The 21,594-nt window shown below is 40.0% G+C and overlaps 1 protein-coding gene across 1 annotated transcript in view; it reads left to right on the forward strand.

Moving 5' to 3' along the window:
* MACROD2 (MACRO domain containing 2) overlaps positions 1-21,594 on the forward strand; it is a 1,891,634-nt gene that overhangs the window by 1,807,873 nt on the left and 62,167 nt on the right. Inside the window, exons 14-15 of the mRNA XM_023753208.1 lie at positions 11,663-11,737; positions 11,998-12,090. Of these exons, the coding sequence (XP_023608976.1) occupies positions 11,663-11,737; positions 11,998-12,090 (168 nt within the window). The remainder of the gene's footprint in view (positions 1-11,662; positions 11,738-11,997; positions 12,091-21,594) is intronic.

Genomic DNA, 21,594 nt, shown 5'->3' on the forward strand with positions numbered 1-21,594 from the left:
TGGTAATTATTAAATAAGTCTAAATGAATATTGATGGCACAAATCAATAATGATGATTATAATAATAGCAATGTATTGTGGGAGTTAAGATATACTTAAAAAGTATAATTGAGATATTAAATTTTAAAAGATATATCACAAATTAAAATACACTACAATAATGGCATGTATTGGGATGAGGGAAATTAATTGTGCTGTTTTTCCAGGCACATTGGCATTGTGGAGAATAAAAATACCAACTAACATTAAAATGTAATGTCTCTGTGATAACCTAAGTCAGGAAATGAGATGAGTCATGTGATGTCCCAGATAAATGCTGGGAGAGACTGCCCAGACCAAAATGCAGAGAGGAGGAACTCAAGCAGAGCCCAACAGACTCCTGAGTTGAGGAGATAGAGCTAAAATTCCTGGAAGGCCAAGGTATCCAGTTATTTTCAGGGCAGAGCACAGAAGAAAGAGCTCCACAGAGGGAACTTTGTAGAGATTTACAAAGGGAATCCCTCAAGTCTCTGGCTGAGTACTGATCAGTGCATGCATGATTATAAATTACCAGTGCAAGCATGAGAGGCTGGGTAAGAACACTAAAGGATTTGAGAGAATGATATCTGAGTTTCCAGAGGTTCTGGGAGAAATGCCTGTTCCAGCCATACTGGAAAATGTATAAATTCATGGACGACTCAGAAGGACTCTGCCTCAGTAGTGGACCAAAACTAGCAATATATTAAGTGCTGCTCTTGTCCTCCCCCAATTCAGCTTAAAAGCAAGGTTTAAAAAGTTCAAACTGTTTCTGAATAACTTAACTGATCTTAGAATAAAGCTCAAAAATATGTATAGAAATGTAAATATATCTCATGCCCATCAGAGTAATAGACAAAATGACCAGGTATAAAAAAGCATTGCAAGACAAATCTCCATGCATCTCTTCCGTTTTGTATATTTTACAGAGGGTGATTGCCTTTGTTTGGCCAGTCTTTTCCAGGATGGTTGTATAGTGAACAATCTTCAAAGACAGAAAACTGTCTCCCTCTGGAGCGAACAACAGGCTTGCTTACAGCCTTGGAAGATAAGAATCGTGTACCTCCCCCAAGGGACAGACATGCTCACTGTCCATTACAAAATAGTCAAATTATCTAAGGTCAAGCGTCCTCTCCATAATACAACCCACCGAGTGTGCAAGTACCACTTGGTCACCCAGTGGGCACTGAGGCTCAGGAAACAAGTGCAAGTAGTCTGGCTACTGCTATTGCTCTGAATAATAAGTTATTCTTCATCTCTGGCCTGGGAGTCTGTCTTCTGTCAGCAACCATGGAATTGTGACTAGCTAACTTATTAAGTGCAAGTGAGGAAAAATTTAAGACCCTTCCCAATTCTTGAAAAGAAGCAGAAAATTATGACCAATAGAAGAAGTCAATTGATAGAAACCAATCCAAGTGGCACAAATAGAATAATATGAACGGTCATGTTACAAAAATATTATTATTGTACAGGTATCCACAACTTCCAAAAGATAAAATAAGGATTTTCAATGTTAACTAGAAACATGACAAATATAAAAAATATCCAAATGGAATTTCTAGAGATTAAAAACAGTGGCTGAAATGAAAATCATACCTGATAGGAATTGTGGCAGATTAGATACTGCAAAAGAAAAGATTAGTGAATTTGAAGCTGTAGCAATAGAAACTATTCAAATTAAAACAGAATAGCCCAGCCAGTGCGGCTCCTTGGTTGAGCATTGACCTATGAACTAGGAGATCACAGTTCGATTCCAGTCAAGGGGCATGCCTGGGTTGTGGGCTCGATCCCCAAGTGGGGGGCGTTGCCAGTAGTTTTGATCAGAAATCTAGAGAAGGGCTGTGCATAAATAAAAGTCCAGAGACAAAACATAATTTTGAAAGGCATGATAGGGAGTCAGAGAAGACTTAGCTAAAGGAACTAAGTTCTCGTCATCTCAGGACCCCTTGCTTTTTATTAACACAATTTGTCCTAAGGCAAGGTAGATATATACTTCAAAGGTTAGGGTTTTGTACAGAATCCATTGTCAGATTGGAAGAATTTGCCTACCGCTGTTCAGGTGTTTAGCCAGTAGGAGGCAATAACATAGATTAAGATGCCCTGAGCTGTCTGGCAGCAAGCAAGCAATTTAATATCCTTTTCAGGTTTGGGGAAATGCCCTCAGCCATTCCCAACAGGTGACAACATATGTGACTCAGCCCTTTTTGAGTCCCCAAGTTCCATCAACCTTTTGATGAAACTCTTACAATTATGACATGCTGGAATTGGCTTCTGGCAGGGCATGCAGGAGGCAGGCTATCAATGATTCTCTCTCATCATTGATGTTTCTATATCTCTCTCCCTCTCTCTTCCTCTCTTAAATCAATAAAAATATATATATTTTAAAAACAGAGAATAAGTGAGGAAAAAGAAAAGGCCCTCGGTGAGCTATGGAACAACTCCAAGGATAATTCCAACTCCAATATACGTGAATTAAAATCTCTGAAGACAGACCTGAGAGGGAGAGACAGAAAAAATATCTGAGGAAATAATGGATGTTATTTTCAAAGATTTCATTAAAACTATGAACCCATATATCCAAGAAGTTCTATGAACCCAAAGCACAAAAATCATAAAGAAAATTATACCTAAGTACATGATAACCAACTTGCTCAACAGCAGTGATAAAGAGAAATATCTCAAAAGCAATCTCAAAAGGAAAATGCAGGTTACATAAAGAAGAACAAACATCAGGATGAAGTAGAAGTCCCATCAGAACCTATAAACTACAATTACAGGCAGAAACAAAGATGAATCTCAAAAATATAATATTAAGCTGAAGAAGGCATAAAAGCTTATATTCTGTACAATTCATTTATGTCAACATTTAAAAGTAGGAAAAATAACTGATAGAAAGATGTGCTTACATGATAACAACAATAAAGAAAATCTAGGTAGTTATTACTATGACAGTTGTTATTGGTTAACTGGTGACGGGAAAGAGGTACTGATTAGACTGTGAGCTGGAATTCTTTCTGGGCTGAATGGTTACCTTAAGAATATTTTCTACTTGCTTTTGGTTAATTGCACTCTGTATTTTTGTGTGTGTAGTTTTCTGAATGTTGCACTTTTATAAAATAATTAAAATAGGACAGAAGAAATAAAGGTAATAAGGAAGGAAATTAGGAAGAACAAAAAGAAAGGAAATATCAACAGCAGAGTTTATAAAACAAAGATTATGATGAGGATTGGGGTTATTGCATACAAGGCTGTCTTCCATAAAGATAATGAAAAACTAAAAATCATACTATGCTACAGGTTCTGACAATGTTAGGTTTACGAATAATTTGAAAATTTTTGTGATACTCACAAATAGAATTAAATAACAATAGAATTAAAGGAAGATATCATACTTTCTGAATTTCCCAGAAAAGATCATACCAAACATGAGAGTATAGTCAGTAATGCAAACAATAATTTTAAAAAATAGTCTAACACAGCACAATATATTAAATAAGATGGCAGAAATACATGCAAATAGTTATGATAGTAAATGTAATTAAGTTACTTTATTAAGTGTTAAAAATCAGATTGAATTAATTTCAGTAAAATACTAAGAGATTAAAAATACAAAGTTAGAAAAGGTGTAGTTGGGAAATGAACATCAAAAGAAAACACAAAAAACTGCTTTAGAATATATCTAGTTAGGTTTCTAGCAAAATGTCTCAAATGAGAAAGTTTGTCATTTTATATCAATAACTAGAGGCCCGGTGCACGAAATCCGTGCATAGGTACTGTCCCTAGGCCTGGCCAGTGATCGGAGCACAAGCATCTGGCGTGGAAGGGCAGGTCCCACTTCACCTCTGGGCCCTGGGCAGCACTTGGGCCCTCACACGCCCCCCCTCCGCCTGAGTCATGGTGCCCAAGTCCCCCGTGAAGATGCAGTAAGTGTGGCTGGATGACGCAGGCTGGGGCACAGTGTGGGCCTCTGGGCCACCCAGCAGTGCTTCACAGAAGCCAGGTGCCAGCACGCTCTCTCCCAGCCAGCCTTGCAGACCAGCTCCTGTGCTAACCCACAGGGAGCCTGACCAGCTCTTGTGGTCCCAGCTGCTGTGGCCTGGCTCACCCAGAAGAGGCCACGCAGGTGTGGGGTGGGCATCCCAGGGGAGGGTAGCAGGGGGAGTGAGAGAGAGCTTGGCAGACACCCCGAATTCTCACTTCATCTCCGTCCCCGTCACCCTTGCCCCCAGGTAGCCAGGGAGAGGTTGCAGCACGTCGCCTACACCTGCCATGTTCTGTGCTGCCCCCTGGTGGTCAGCGCACATCATAGCAAGCAGTCCAACTCCTGGTCTCCCGGTCAAACGACTGCCCAAGAGGACAATTTGCATATTTGGCTTTTATTATATAGGATATTTAAACCCCTGATTAAATACAACAATAATGGGTTTTTATGTGTCAGGTGATATGGAAAGATACAATATGAATAAAATCCCATTGGAAATGCAATGGGGCATTCCCATATATATTTTCAGTCAATGACAGAATAAATAGACTAAATAATGACATGGAATCTTTGAAAAATGTGATTAACAGTGCAGAACTACTGTTGGAATGGACAGGCTGATCAATGAAACAGGATAAAGAGTTTAGAAATAGACCCAAGGAGATATGGGATTTCAGTACATATTTAGGCTGGCAGTTCAAAGACAGATGACTTCACTGAATGGTATTAAGACAACTATTTGACCATTTGGAAAGATAAGCTGAATCCCAATCTCATTCCTTACACCAGCTTAAATTCTAGAAGGATCAAGGATGAAATATAAAAATGAAACTATAAAAATACTAGACTAAAAGTACCAAAAGGTATCTTTATATATTTTGAAATAAAGACAACTTTTTTTGTTGTTGTTGTTAATCCTCACCCAAGGATATTTTTCCATTGATTTTTAGAGAGAGTGGAAGGGAGGGGGAGAGGCAGAAACATCAATGTGAGAGAGATACATCAATTGGTTGCCTCCTGCATGCAGCCCTGCTACAGGTGCCCCAACCAGGGCTGGGGATCAAGCCTGCAACCCAGGTACATGCTCTTGACCCGGGATCCTTCAGTCTGCAGGCCAATGTGCTATCCACTGAGCCAAACCAGCTAGGGCTAAAGACTACTTTTGAGCTTTGAATATATACACATAGATAATAAAATATACACAAACATGTCTGTAATATGTGTGCACATATGTCAATATGTCATAAAAGAAATGGCTAATTCTAAATTTATAAATTTTGACATATAAGTAAAGGTTATAAACACACTCTAAAAAACTACTGGGAAAATGTTCTCAGCTTAAATGACAATTTTTTTTAATACGAAAAGAAAGACCTCATAAATCCTTAAGAAAAAATATAATAACCCAAGAGGAAAATGGGCAGAAAACTCAATTATAATTTACAAAGAAAAATCTAGACATCTATAATAATAAAGGCATAATATGCAAATCGACTGAACGACCGAGCAGCAGAATGACCTTCTGGACAACCTTCCAGATGAGCACGCTGTGACACCCACTGGCGCCAGGCCAGCCAAGGCAGGTGCAATGCGATTGGTTGGTGGCCTGGCCATCGCCCCAAGATAGCCCTGCAGAGAGAGGCCCAGGCCACCGGCCAGTGGGGTGATCAATCAATCGGAGGCTCCACAATCACCCCAAAGAGGGAGGTCCAGGCCACCAACTGGTGGCTGTGGCGGGTGGGCAGGGCCTCCCTTTGCAGGGACACGATCGATTGCATGATCACCTTGCAGAGGGAGGCCCAGGCCACTGGCCGACGGGACGATCAACCAGGGGGCTCCACGATCGCCCCAAAGAGGGAGGCCCAGGCTACCTAGTGGTGGCGCTGCAGTGGGTGGGTGGGTGGGGCCTCCCTCTGTGGGGCGATCCATCGTGGGGCTCCCAGACTGTGAGAGGACACAGACTGGGCTCAGGGCCCCACCTCCCCACCCCAGTGCACAAATTTTGTGTACTGGGCCTCTATTTATAAATATGAAGACATGACCTATCTCTTCATTACTTAAAGAAATGAAGATAAAACATGATTTTATCTTTTCTTTTTGAATATAGTATATTTCAGTATGATTGAAAATGCATAGCGTTAGTCTGAATATGGTGTCCAAACACACACACCATTAGTGGGAGACTAATGGGCATAACCTCCTCATCAGTAATTTTTACAAAACCTAATAAAAGGTGAAATGTTCATATTGTGATCCAAAAATTATGCCTTGGGAATTTATTTTAAATTAACACCCACCAAAAGTATAGATATATTTATTCACAAAAATGTTCATTGCAATAATTTAATGACACAAAAGAAGGAAACATCCAATGTTTGTTCATAAAATGGAATAAAATACATCTTTCAAAAATAAGATTTCTGAAGAAATTATCATGACAGTGTAAAGATGCTTATAAAAATATTAGTTAAAATAGTAAAAATCAAAGCATTTATATATTTCTGTATATGCGTGTATGCACACATAACAGGTACATATATTTACATACATATATATACAGTTATGTACATACCTGTGTGCACACACGGGAATGATAGAAGTTTACAATATTAACAGTGGCAACCCCTTAGTTGTAAATATCTGTAATATCAATACTTGATTGCATTTTCAGTGTTTCCATAAGGAAATTGCCTTTCTTTTGTAACTACAAAAAAAAAAATTTGGAAAGTATTTTTCCTAGGAAAAAACTAAGGATGACTAAAAGATAATCAAATTCACTCTAATCAAAATTTTGCTCTTATCTGGGGTACTTTAGACATGGAAAGGTACAATTGCTTTTATCCTCACCCGAGGATATGGTTATTGATTTGAGAGAGAGAGGAAAAAAAAAACAACGATGTGAGAAAAAAAATTAATTGGTTGCCTCCCAGAAATCGAACCCTCAATCTAGGTATGTGCCCTGACCAGGAATGGAAACCACAACCTTTTTGGGTAATGGAAGATGCTCTAACCAACTGAGCCACCCTGCCAGGGCAACAAATACAATTTTGAAGAACAGCAGCAATCACATTTTAAGTTTAACAAAAGAGCACAATTTCTATTATCTTTAAGACAGACATCAAAGAAACAAAGTCTTTATCCTTAGGAAGACATAAGCATCTAATAATCTACAAGCAAACCATATTTTTGTTGCTATTGGTTAAAAACAGTCCATTTACAAAGTGAGTTTAGGTTTATCCTCTAGAAATGTTTAATTCCAGACTGACGTTCCCAAATTTTTATGCAAATTAATTAAAACATTAGCTTGAGTCAAACTTAATTACCAGGGCTCCAGGAAGCAATCATGTGATCTATTTATAAAGAAAATTGATTGGATTTTTGGATTATCTTTTCTAATGGTCCCTCCCATTAGTATGGATGACTGCGTTAAATGTATAAAAAATATACATATAAACTGCAGGATCCTTTAAGTTTTTTTGTATCTCAGTCAGGAGGGATTAGGGCAAAGGACAGGGGGTAGAATTCAACTAGACTGAATGTGGAGAGGTAAACATAAAGCTTGCCCCATGGGGTCAAGAAAGCAAGATGGAATGTGGAATATCTGAGTGCACTGGAGAGAAAGGCAGATGGGCTGGAGTCATCCTTAACCGGCAGCAGGCCTGGGTACCGGGCAAGGAACCACACATACCTCTGTGTGATATGCCAAATCCTGGCTTGGTTCAGGAATAAGCAGATATGATTATTCTTAGATTTCAAAGCTATACACTTCATTTCTTTTTTTTTTTTACTATCAGAAAAATTAGAAAGGAGAAAATATATGCATTTCCATTTCAAGCAAAGATTAGTAAAATAGGTAAACACAATAGTGGGACAAGAGAAAAAGGCAGAGGAGAGAAATACTACACAAAAGTCTTGCAATGGCCTCTCATCCACAAAGTGAAGTGACAGACTTGCTGGTCACAGAGAAAAGCCCTAGTTAGTAATCATCAACAGCCATAGGCTAACCATGGTGCAGCCCCACCGTATCAGCAGTGCTCCTGGCCCTGATCTCCCTATTCCTGATAGCCTTCCTCTAAAAACGTCCAAGTGGAGCAATGGGACTGGATATGCACAGGGTGGCTCGCTTCTCCTCTCTGTCTTCATTGTACAGATCACAAATAACAAGTTCAGTTCCCAGCAATGACTTTGAGAGTTCCCAATATTCCCAGTGAGAGAGAATGAGGCTCGGTCAATAAACAGTGAAGGTTCCCTCTCAATATCATCTTCCCAAATATAAATGTCAATGTGACTAGAAACTTTAGCAGGAGACATAGCCTCATATAAGCCAAATATAGAGAGAATATAAGATATTATCTAGTCTATTTGGCCTTAAAAATAGTAATGAAAGTAAATCCCAAAGAGCATCCAGTTCTCCTTTCCTGGTTCTTTGCCATCAATATAGTATATGAAGAGCTTAGTAGCCTAAGGCAGTTATTGCTAAAAGGTGTGTGGGAAGTAAGTTACAGTCCCTGATTACTATTTACAGATATTGATGGGTACTATAATAAAGGGAAAATTAAATAGTTATTTATTGATCACTCCTTATCAGTAGGTGTTGGGAAGGAAAATACGAATAAAACACAATATCTGTCTTCACAATGTTTATAACCTGGTAAGAGAGACTAAAGCAGACAAAGCTATTACAGTGGGGCCTTGACTTACGAGTTTAATTTGTTCCGAGACCGAGCTCGTTAAGGAGCTCGTTAACTCAAATTACTCTATCAACTCAATGCAAAAAATTGTCCAAGAGACAGCTGGTATCTCAAAAAACTTAGTTGGGACACTCGTAAGTCAAGGCCCCACTGTATTACAGTGTACTAAGGAGAATAATAAATAGGTGAATGAGCAAAGGAACTCAATAAGCAAAGATATGATCACTTTCTATAGTCCCCCAAGGTGAGAAGGGTGGAAATGGATCTGGGGGAAAGATTTTTCCTGGTTCCTCCATATTAAAGAATTTTGTGATTATTATCATGACAGTAAAGAATAAAAAGCATAAGTGGAATTCTCATACATTTCAGGAGGGAGTATAAAATGGGGCAAACTCTTTGGAACATTGTTTTTTAGTACCTCGTAAAGCTAAACATGTATGTTGCCTATTCCTTAGTAGTTTCATTGGTGAATTTATACCTAAGAGAGATGAGTACATATGAGCACATATGTCCACCAAAATACATGTACAAGAATTTTTAGCAGTATTATTCATAATAGCCCCATTTTGAAAATAATTTGACATTTTAACACCTATATACTGTTGAATAATCAGACAGTGGGATAGTCTACTTCAATGAAAAATAGTGAATTTATGAGTGCATGCAGCAACTGGGATTAACCTCAGAGAAAACATGTAAGAAAGTAAGATAAAATACAGCATATACTTTATGTTCTGTTTATATTAAATTCAAAAACAGAAGAATTACCTATGGGGGCAGGGAGGGTATCTGCGGCACCAACAGAGGTAGCAGAGCTATTGGTGCTAGAAATGTTCTTGGTCTGGGTGGTGATTGACAGGGAGATACATGGTTGTATATTTAAAAACCTGTCCTCTTAAGGCTTGAGTGTTTTACTATATGCAAGCTATACTGCAATTTAAAAAATTAAAAGACAAAATAAAAGCAAAAAAAAAGAAAAAGGGGTTAGTAGTCAGATAAACCTAGTTAAGAATTCTGAAAGCAGAATAGGGATCATAATACTTTACAGGCCTGATGTGATTAGAGAAAATGTGTATAAAATGGGTAGACAATGTATGGCATTTGTATGGAATCAATAATTTGCAAATATATTTTCTAGGCTAGTGCTTCGCAAGATTTAATGTGCAAATGGAATACCTAGAAATGTTAAAATGCACACTCTGATTCTGCAGGTCTGACATGAGGCCTGAAATCCTGTAATTTTGAAAAGCTCTCAGGAAGTTCCAATGTTTCTTGCCCATGGACCACACTTTGAGTAACAATAGGGAGAAATGGGGATGAATGGGGTTTATCAGCAGCGGAAAGGTCTTGATCAAATACATATTTTAAAAGATATTACTGTTAGCACTTCATAAGATAGATTATACACACACACACACACACACACACACACACACACACACAGGATCCAAGAGAGACATAATACATCCCTGAATGAAGAAAGGGGATGGGGACTATATAGGAAAAAAAAGCATTTTTCAGAATTGTCAAATCTTGGCATTTCATTGAATTTAGGAGTGATAACAGAAAGACATCCAAGTCAGCTTGAGGTTTTTAGCTTCAAAGATCAAATATATAAATATACTATAGCTGTAATTTTTTTTATCAGATCCTTTTGAATAAAATTGAGCTCCAGAACAATGGATGTCAAAAAAACACACTTTTTTTTTAGAGTTGGTCAATCTGTCAGAGAATGAACCAAGGGGAAGTACTATAGCAGGCAGATTAAGTATAGCTGTGGTAAAGAGGAAGCTATAAAGATGAGAGGTTGTTTAAGTCATCTGTGCTGTGGTAACAACCTCAAAAGTCCCAAAAGCTTACCACCACAAAGGTTTGCCATGTCACTGCTTGGTTCTGCTCCACAAGTTTTAGGCTGAAGGAACATACCCTTTCAGGAGAAAGAGAGAAATGGATCTCAAAACTTCTGCTGAAATGTAGTACCCAGAGTGCTTGCTGCTGTGCCGTTTTCTTAAACCAAGTCACATGAATAGGCCTGGCATCCATGAGGTGGGAACATACACTTGTCGCACAGGGGCCATGACAGGTCACATGGTCACAGACAGGGAAGTGGTGCCCTCTTACAGAAAGCAGTAGGGACAGGCTGGAGCAGTAATGCAATCTACCACGGGACCGTAAGCAGGCAAAGAGCCCAAGCTCCTCTGCATCCCCTTCATGCCTATAACCACCCCTAGCTCTGGATTTTTTTTAATTCAACAGTGAAATAGCCTCAGCATTAAATATTTTATTTTTAGGCAAAATGGAAAGATTTCCATTTTATCTCTTAATGAGCACTTAAATGTTTTAATGTCTACTGGGAAGGGGAGGGGGAGAAGCCAGGGTGTGTAGAAGAAAACCATTATTACTTAATAGATAATCAGCCTCAGAGTAACTACGAGTTGGCTGAATTCCCTCCTGACCTTGGCTGTATTTAGTAGGTGCCATTAGAGAATAGTGGAGCCGTTAGGTGACCCAATCTGTGTGTGCTCATGTTACTTAAGTGTCTCATGCTCTGTTGATGGGAGAATGAACATGCAAGGAGTGTTTTCATTTTCCAGGAATCCTCAATGCAGGAACTATCTACATCTTAAAGGAAACTTAAATGTAATTAACTCGTGCAGCCCAGAAATTATTTAAAATTTCAAAACTTCCAGGTTGTGTCCATTGCTGTTAGGACATTCATAAGCTAAATAGTAATTACACCAGTCAGCTCAAAGAAGAGTTTGTCTAAATTATCTGGATATTTTTTATAAAATAATTGAGATAAATTTGATTTGCAAAATGATATCTTTACCCTTCACTTTCTTCAAAACTGTTTTCTACCTATCCATGTATGATAAAAGCATGGTTTCTGAAATTTTTGCTTTTTCAAACCAGGGGTAAAACTATGGTTATGCATATCATATTTCTTTAATTTTCCAATCACTCTTTTTAACAGGACAAGAGAACGACTCCGTGAATAATGAGATAAAAATTGAGGAAGAGTCACAGAGCTCATACATGGAAACAGAAGGTACTGAAACCAGGACATATTGTTACCAGAGAATGAGATGAAACTGTGACCCTTATACAGACTTGTGTGCGAGTGGTGTGCATGTGTGTTTTTAGGCAATGATTTACAGAGAATGACAATAGTGTTCTGTTTTGTATGCCTATTAAAAATTGGAGGGCTCGGGGAGAATTGAATTAAACTTTCTATGCTTTAGTTACTGTGTTTTGTCAATGATTTCAACTAAAACATCCTTGAGTATCCTTCCTTCTCATTCTATTTAGAGCTTTCATCAAACCAAGAAGATACCACGATCGTGGAGCAACCAGAAGTGGTCCCACTAACAGATGTCCAAGAAGAAAAAGAAGGAGAAAAAGGTAGGCCTGCTCTTATATTAAACCATGAAAATAGAGAGTTTCTTTGGATTCCTGCCTAGAATTCACCATCAGAGTTATCCTTATGCAACTGCAGTCTGTTAAGGGCAGAGGGATGAACATTTCTTTAATCCTAAATCTACTTTTGTGAGTAGAATATTATCAAGTAGCAAGAGAAGATACTTGTAACAGTATTTTGTCCTTTTAAATAGTATAAGTGTTTTTTATTTAGATTCCATTTAATTTAAAGATTATGTTATTGAGAAAGCCTATAAGATATCAAAATTATGAACTAATGGATGAGTCTTAGAAAATTTTAAATGGCTATAAAACAAATGTCACCTTTAGTATTGACTTTATTCTGCCATCCTTTATATGGTAGTGATTGAAGAAACAATTTATGTAAAATATGTACATTACATGAACCTTCTAAATTGCAAGCTTTGTCTGGTAATATTAGGATGCCATAATATAGAATACTGTTAAAAATAATAGCATTATAATTTTTGAAGACATAAGAGGAATGAACACTGTAAATTTTAAAACAGTATTTGGGGCAAGAATTCAATATATTGTAGTAAAGATAGAAATCTTTTTTAAGAATCTATTTTAAAAAACCATTATCAAAGAAATTCAATATTTACTGAAGAACTTGAAGAATTCCATTTTCATATATAAAGCAATCTCTTAAAAGAAACTAAAATATGAAATATGAAGTGAAATGATTTCTCTGGAACACTATATCATAAATCATGCTGCTCTTAAATAAATATGCGTTTGCAAAGCAGTTGCAAAGTAATAACTTGACAGGCCTTGTTTATAGAACACAGTGATCAATTTTGTTTCCAAATTAAAATGCAGACATGATCTCAATTGTAAAATCAGGTCAATAGTAGCTACAGCTTCCAAATTATGAACTCTTCTTGACAGGGGCATTGATACAGTTTAATTAGTAAGCCATGTTAGTGATTATGACACCTCTTTTTTTTTTAATTTTCAATACAGAACCCACTATTCTTCCATGTCTCTGCATCTAATAGCCTTTCTGTATTGCAAATTCTAGTTCAGGCTCATGTCACCATGTTCCTGGCAAGTCAAGTACATGAGATATTTGGTGTATTTTATGTATGACGATGATAACAGACATTTGCTACAACCCTTACTTTAGCCACAGTTACCTGGCATTGCTCCCTTCAATTGTACTTCTAAAATATCAAATGCCGAGTGGTGCTTGCCTGAATAGTTTCTCTATAGCAGAAATTATTTATTTTGTATCGTGTATGTCTTGACAATGCCAATGAGAAACATTAAATGGGTATACATATTCTTTTTATTGTCCTCCAGGGAAAAAAAAACTCATGTTCAGCATACATGGACATGTCACCCTCCTCACAGCGACTTCTCTAGCATTGAGTACTCCTGTAACTACTGAGGAGTTGGTTAACTACCCACTGTTTGCCCTCCCTTGTGATGCTACCAATCTCTTCTGCAAACAGGGAAATGACATGTGAGAAAGAAATGAGGTCAACTTCTGCTACTTGACTGTCAAAACTTTGAAGTTTAATGTGTTTTGTTAAGATCTGACTTTTATCTGTAGGAGAGTAATAATGCCTGTGGTCATGAATTAACTACATTGGCCCTTCCCTTCTTTACCACAAATACTTAGATTCATCTTGCCTTGAATATTTCTGTTTAAGTTTGAAATAACTTAAAATGCATTACCTTTATTTTTTTATTATTTGCTTCAAAGCAAACTTAAAACTATTCTGTTACATATACGAAAAGTAACCAAAGGAAAATGGGGCAACGTAGATTCAGGGTGCTCTGCTCTAGCTCTGCCCCTAATTAGTAAGCTGGGTGAACCTGGACAAGTTATTTTTCAATGCCTCAGTTTTCTTATCTGTAAGATGGCGATGACAAAAGTCATATCAGTTGTGGTGAAAGTTTGAGTTAGCACATGAAAAGCTGCCAGGACCTGGGGCACAGGAAGCATGCCATAAGCATTTAGTATTTATCGTAATTTGATAAATTGGTGACAAAGTCAAGAGAATCCACATGTGGAGTTCCTCAAATACATTCATTTTCCTTCCTATTTGCATCTATATAAACTTTACATATGCTACATTATCCTTCAACAAAAATTGTTCTGCACATTCCATTTTTAGCACCATCACCTGCAGAGAGTATCAATAGGCATTATTTTATTCTATAAAGGTAAAATAATTAATAAAAGGTGAGATGAAAGGCATCTCTCTTATTCATAAAGTCCTTTTTCTTTGTCAAGATCTCAATCTTCTGTTTGAGAAATGCTGAATCAACCATAATTTTAATTTTTTTGAGAATTGACAGACAACATTATAATAATTTTGTTACCTGTTGGAAGAAGTCCTTGTCCCCACCTTTGTTCATGGGAGTGGAATTCTTGCAATATCCCAAGAAAAATAATTTTCTGAGACATGCCCAGGAGAGTCAGTAATTTTTGTTAACATAGAATTAAATCCCTGAATTTCCAAGGTCCCCTCTCCCTCAGTCCCACCATAAAAGATATGTAACTGTGGCCTTAATAGAGCTAGAATTAGAGCCAGTGTCCAGAGTTTCTGTTCCATGCTGGGTTTGTGTGTCCTGTCGCAGCCCACCAGTCGGTTTCATGTGGGGTCTGCATGGCCATGAATAAAAGGAAGCAGGAATGAGTGAGTCTCGTGAGCCCAGAGCCAGGAGAGCAACGAGAGAGTGAACTGCTTTGTTTAGGGGATTATGTGTTCCCAAATTCTCATGGGCTTGCAGTGGCCATGCCCATTCTGGCCAATTCATGGCTCCCCAGGCTAGACTGACAAGCCAATACCTTTCCTATGTCACCCCAGCTTTACTGAGCATGTGTCTATCTCCCCTTCGTTGGATCCCTTCCCTCAGTAGTCTGCATAGAATGGGTTAGTGGTTCCCTGGGGAGTGCAAAATTGCAAGTTCCTGCCCAAATGACATGACTATAATATCTGACCTTCCACTTGTTCCTTTTCTATTATTAATAACTAGCTAATTACAAAGGTATCAGTCCCCCTTTAGAGAGAACTAACCTCTTTGTAATCCTACAAAGGGCAAGTGTACAAAGGTCTCTATATCTTCTTCTAAATGCTTCTTGCTCTCAAGGGGCATAGATCTGCCTATCCCAAGGCTTAGAGTTTCTCCCCTGACAGAGAAAGAGGAAGCAAAAAGGAATGGAGTCTTCATACAGGGAAGAGAGATTTTTTACAGTTCAGGTCAGTCTAGTGTCCCTGGGAGGTGGCATAGATGATGTCCAGAGGCTAGCTTGTTGGACAAACCAGCATCCTTGTTTTATTCTAGAAGTGAAAAACTTGACAATAAAGTTAAAAGGCATAATTTGAATATAAGGGGACTTATAGTAACTAAAGGTCTGGTGAGAGGTATAAACCCATGTAATAAAGGAAATGACTAACTTGACAATGTTCTAGATTATGTTGGAGGAGTGGCTTCCTGGAGGGAGGTGGGTCGAACCTTTCTGAAGCTCTTCTGCCCATCGTGCTTAACTCAAATAAGCTAAGGAAAATGTTATAAAATTTCCCCCATGAAAAACTCTGGGCCTCTTCTGTTGGAACTATTTGGGCAGAAAGGGAAAAGCAATTTCAAGCAATGCCAATAGACTGTCCATACTTCATTGACTCAACCATAAGTCCAAACTGTTGAGTCTAATTTCAGGAGACAGTGATGCAGATGGCTTCTAAAGTCAGATTTATATTGTGTGAACAAGCAATCAGGCAAATAAGGACATACATTCTATGAAAATAGAAGACTACAAAACACAGAGGTTAATGAATACAGCAAATCATAAACCAGTTGAGAAGACTTCCAGATGCAAGGCTTTTGCTGGAATGAAATCAAGGAGTGACAACGTGATAGATTTTCTTCAGTTAGAACATCTCTGGTGATGTCATCAGGTGATGAGTTCTGTATGGCATACAAAGACAGAGCCTTAAAAACAAAACTTTGAAAACAGTTAACTGCACTGGAGTCCAATATTCTCAATTGGGTTTTCTGATTTCCCTTTGAAATGCAGTTTTACTCCCTAAGATTACCTTCATTTCCATTAAAGAAACTGCGTTAAGTCCAGTTTTAATTTGGCCCGATTATTTGCCTAAACACAACAAGAATAGTAACTGATCAAATAGATCACACAGGCTTTTTCAAATTTGCTTTGCTGGAATTTTCACAAGGAATCTTTAGATTGAGCTATATCAGACCCTCAGGGTGAAGAAGCCCAGCCACAGTTGCCATCAGGCTTTGCCTGTAATAACTGTAGGTTTGGATCAATTTCTCAAGTCCTTGAGGTCCCCAAAGATATCTTGAGGTTCCTTCCTTGCCATCTTTCAGGAAAGCAACTTTCATCCCTTACCTGGAAAGACTGCATGAACCACATGACCACACAAAGTATCAGGCCATTTCTCCAGTGGGCTTTGATTGGCTTTGGAAGTCAATATTAGTTCCATAAGGCTTTCTGGTGGCATCCGGAGTCTAGGCATGCATCTCTTAGACATGGCATTCAGGTCAAAGTCTTGGTTAAAAGAACACAGGTGAAGACTGGTCTTATTGGATTTATGCAAAGAAACATAAAGCCATGACCCAGTTATTCAGAATTGCCAAATTCTGGAGGGGTAAGTAGGGAGAAAAAGCAAAAAGTAAGCAATTATCATGTAATTATCACGTCCAAGATTGGCAAACACATTATATAACTTTTAGAAACATAGGTTCATTTACTGCCAAACACACTAACATTTTAAAAGACATACTTCCATGGATAAAAGTATCATTTAGAAAAATTCACCGATTTAACAAATCAATGAGTTAAACTGACTGGCTTAGATAGCTTTGGTTCACATAAGATCTATTTCTCAGATTCTGCATTCCAATAGATGGCTCATATAAGAGTCCTTTTGGAGACCAGGTATTAGCACTTTAGAGGCAGACAGTCCTTTTCTTGAAAAACCCAGAATAAAATTCCTTGCCAGAGTAGGCATTTTCAAGGCACTGTGAATGGAGATTGTACTACTATTATCTTTGGGGGGGAAACCCCAAAATATTTTGTCCTTCTGATAGCTATGGGAAAATATGAGTATCCCCAATTTTTCCTAGTTTCGATGTCATGTTGCCAGAGCCTAGGATGGCTACACAACACCCCACTATCAGTTTCAGTGACATGAGACTGCGTCAGGGGCTGAGACCTTCCCAAAATAGTTATATAATTTTGCCCAGATGTGGAGTTTTACCAACAGTCAGTGTTGATCAGGCACTGTTTGGTTGGGTTTATTGAACTCCACAGGGGTGCTTCTGATGGTCTCTGATGCTATTGGAAGTTTTCACCCTTTACTGTCTTGGTCAGAAAAATTATATTCTTTCACGGAGCTAGAGGAGGGGAGAGAGAGCATTCTCTGTTAACTTGACAAGACAGAGATTTAACACCCAGGCCCTGGGATTAAATTGTGTTTGCAGTCAGTCTCCAAGGCTACTTCATAAAAAACTTTCATTTCTCTGAGCACCTGTCTATTTGAGGTTTTTCTGTATTAGTTATACGTGGAAGAAGCATTAATGGCAAGTAGCAATGTTGACAGAAGTCAGAAATACAGCAGTTGCATTTGTAACAGAAACTAAAATTTATTTCTGCCCTTAAGCATCCTGGCTGTCAGGGTGGTGCTTTCTGGCATCAGCCAGGAGTGCTCCCCCCATAGCCAGGAGCAGGGAAGAGGGCTGGGCCAGGCAGGGAGCAGTCCTGGCTTGCCAAAGGCAGGACCCTGGCAGCAGCTTTATTTTGGTGGCTTTCTATCCAGGCTTTCTCTACCACCACTGGGTGAAAGGCATGAACCAGAGCCAAAGGCCCAAGAGGTTCGAGGGGCGCTTTGGCTGGAGAGCTCACAAGGGTAGACAGAAGGTGGAACTGTGGGTCCCCCTCACCAGCAGCTTCAGTTGGTGGCTATCTCTGCAAACCCTCCCCCGTCAGCGCCTCGGTACCTGGAAATTAAAAGCTGTGCCTGCTTAGGCAGGCACACACTAAGGGCAGAAGCAGAGGGGAGAGGGGGAACAGAGGGAAGCAACGGTCTGGGGGTCAGGCCATGCTGGGCTGGGAGCCCTGTCCTAGGCACAGTGCTGCCAGGACCTCCCAGGGCTTAAGAAAGTTGGGGGAATTTGGGCTTTCATGCACCAGGAATAAATCCCAAGGCAGTGGCAAGTGCATGCCAGCTCCATGCATTCTGGATTCTCTTGGCACCCATCTGCCCATTGCCCTGCAGAGGCCCACAGTGCTGGATCCAAGACAACAGATCCAAAGCTGTAGTCTGAGTCACGTTGGGGTGGAAACAGAAGGAAGATAAACCATAGAAACACTGGCAAAATGCAGAGAGGAGTAGAGAGATGAGTTTTGTAAACGGGGAAGCGATTTGGGCACTAGGCATAAACTTGTGGCAACATCGGGGTCTTGTACTTGCCCAGCACTTTCTGGAGCTTGTTGTGGCTTCGATGCTGGGAGCAGGGTGCTGCTTTCTCCTGGATCTGCATCCAAAGAGGCAAAAGTGGTGTAGGGCAGAGAAAAACAAGTGAAAAATCCAGCCAACCACCAATTCAGTAGATAGGGTGAGAAATGAATTCTCAAACTCCCAGGCCAGGGAGACGGGTTTCTCCCCACCATCCAGGCCAGGTTCTTCTGCTGTTTCACCCTCCAAGTGCTGGTTTGCAGGCTGCCAGTGTGCTTTTGCAGGGGAGGAGCAGAGAAGAGATGCTTTCCACACTTTCCATTAGTCAATTCTCCTGGTAGGGTCCAATCTGTGTTGCCATCTGTTACCGGTAGGGAGAGGTCCTTGTCCCCAACTGTTGTTTGTGGGAATGGAATTCTTGCGATATCCTCCCCACCCCCCCAAAAAAAGAAATTTTTGAGATCACACAGAATGAGCAAGTTTCATTTGCATGGAATTAAATCCCTGAATTTCCAAGGTCCCCTCTCCCTCAGCCCCACAATAAAAAGAAGCATAGCTATGGCTTTCATAGAGCTAGAATTAGAGCTAGCGTCCAGAGTTTCTGTTCCATGTTGGAGCAGTCAGGCTAGCTGAGTTTGTGTTTCCTGTTGCAGTCCATAAGTCCAATGAATGTGAGGTCCTCATGGCTATGGGCCATATGAATGAACACAAGGGAGCAGGAACAAGAGCACCCCGTGACTCAAGAGCCCAGACAGCAACAATAGAGAGGGAACTCCACTGTTTAGGGGATTACCTGTTCCCACATTTTCATGGGCTTGCAGTGGCCATGCCCATTCTGGCCAATCCATGGTTCCCCCGGCTAGATTGACAAGCAAGTACCTTCCCTATGTCACCCCAACTTTACTGGGCATGTGTCTATCTCCTCTCTGTTGGACTCCTTTCCTCAGTAATTTGCAGGGAATGGGCCAGTGGTTCCCCGGGGAGTGCAAAGTTGCAACTTTCTTCCTGGTGAAGCTGCCCAAATGACATCCCTTTAATGTCTGGCCTTTCCATTGCTCTTTTCCTATTATGAATAACTAGATCATTACAATGGTATCAGTTTCAGGCTTGAAACATAATGATTCATAAAGAAGCAGCCATGATTTATAGGTAGATCCACAGACTCAAAATAGTAAATAAATTCAAAGTAGTAGAATTTTCTTTTGTTTCATATAGGTATTAAAGAATCTTCTTTGAAAACATCATTGAGAAAATAGCTCCAGGTTTTGTGTATCTTCACAGTATCTCTTAATGGAAAGTTTCACATATGTATTAAGACATTCTTATCTGCAAACAAAAACAAATTAGTATTCTATTACATTTTTAGGGATGTTCTTTATAGTTCTATAAATATCGGTTCTCTTTTATTTTGAGAATCTTCCTAAGGAGATATAAAGGGGTTTCTTTCAAAAAATTCCAGACCAGGAGAAATGTATAACCTTTTCCACTCATTTTGTAACATTCTGTAAGATTAGAAAATGTAGATAATCTTCAGGATACATCTTCTAAGGCTCCCAGGTGTATGGGCACAGATGTTGCAACATTAAGTTTTGAAGTTAGCTCTACCAAAATATGGCTTTTGAAAAGAAGAGAAAATATTCAGCAGAAGCTCATGCTGATAAAATTATACAATAGCACAATGGACATGTCCCTAGGAGACCTGAAATACAAAAATTTCAACAGGCATAAAGTGAGATTTCACATATGGCATTTTTTCTCATATGGCCACATTGCCTCTTCCTAAATGAGTTCAGTTTTATGCTTCCCCAGCAGGATCTACAGCACATATGAAACCCAGTAAAAGAGCATCACTTAGGTTAATAACCAAATAGGAAAGTAATATTACAGGAGTCTCCTCTAAAATGGATCTTATGTGTTGGCATCAAATATTTAAATGTTTTTCTAAAGATTTTTATTTCTAGCTAAATTTAGAAATATTTGACATAAAGTTTTAACTCTATTAACATTGTGTCATTTTTATATGACATTATTTGAATTTATTTTTCATTATGAACATATTGGACTTTTTCTAAGTGTCATATAGAACGCATACATCCCAATTATTTTTTCTTGTATCAGATAATATATATATATACTAGAGGCCCGGTGCACAAAAATTTGTGCACTCTGGGGAGGAGGGGGGTCCCTCAGCCCGGCCTGTGCCCTCTCACAGTCTGGGACCCCTCGGGAGATAACGACCTGCTGGCTTAGGCCTGCTCCCGGGTGGCAGAGGGCAAGCCCAATCCCTAAGTGCAGCCCCTGGTCAGGCTCAGAGCAGGGCCGATTGGGGAGTTGGGGCGCCACCCCGTCATCCACAGAGCAGGGCAGATCGGGAGGTTGTGATGCCACCCTCAGTCACACTCAAGGCAGGGTCGATGGGGAGGTTGCCGCGCCACCCCCTGTCACGCACAGAGCAGGGCCGATCAGGGGGTTGGGGCGCTGCCCCCTGTCACTCACAGAGCAGGGCCCATCAGGGGGTTGGGGCACTGCCCCCTGTCACTCACAGAGCAGGGCCCATCAGGGGGGTTGGGGAGTTGCCCCCTGTCACACACAGAGCAGGGTCGATCAGGGGGTTGGGGAGCTCCCCCCTGTCACGCACAGAGCAGGGCTGATCAGGGGGTTGAGGAGCTCCCCCCTGTCACAGAGTAGGGCCGATAGGGGAACTGGGGCACCGCCCCCTGTCACACACAGAGCAGGGCGGATCAGGGGGTTGGGGGCTGCACCCTGTCACACTCAGGCAGGGCCAATGGGGAGGTTATGGCTCTACCCTGTCACACACAGAGCAAGGCCCGTGGAGGGGGGTTGGGGCGCCACCCTCTATCACCCCACAGAAGAAGGGTCAATAGGGGGTTGGGGCCCCCCCCCCTGTCACACTCGGGGCAGGGCCGAATGGAGAGGTTATGACTCCTACCCCTGTCAAACATAAAAGAAGGCCCGTGGGTGGGTGGGTTTTGTGTCCCACCCCTGTCTCCAAACAAAACAAGGGCCGACCAAA

This window comes from Myotis lucifugus, unplaced genomic scaffold (genome assembly GCF_000147115.1).
Source record: "Myotis lucifugus unplaced genomic scaffold, Myoluc2.0 scaffold_42, whole genome shotgun sequence".
Lineage (NCBI taxonomy): Eukaryota > Metazoa > Chordata > Mammalia > Chiroptera > Vespertilionidae > Myotis > Myotis lucifugus.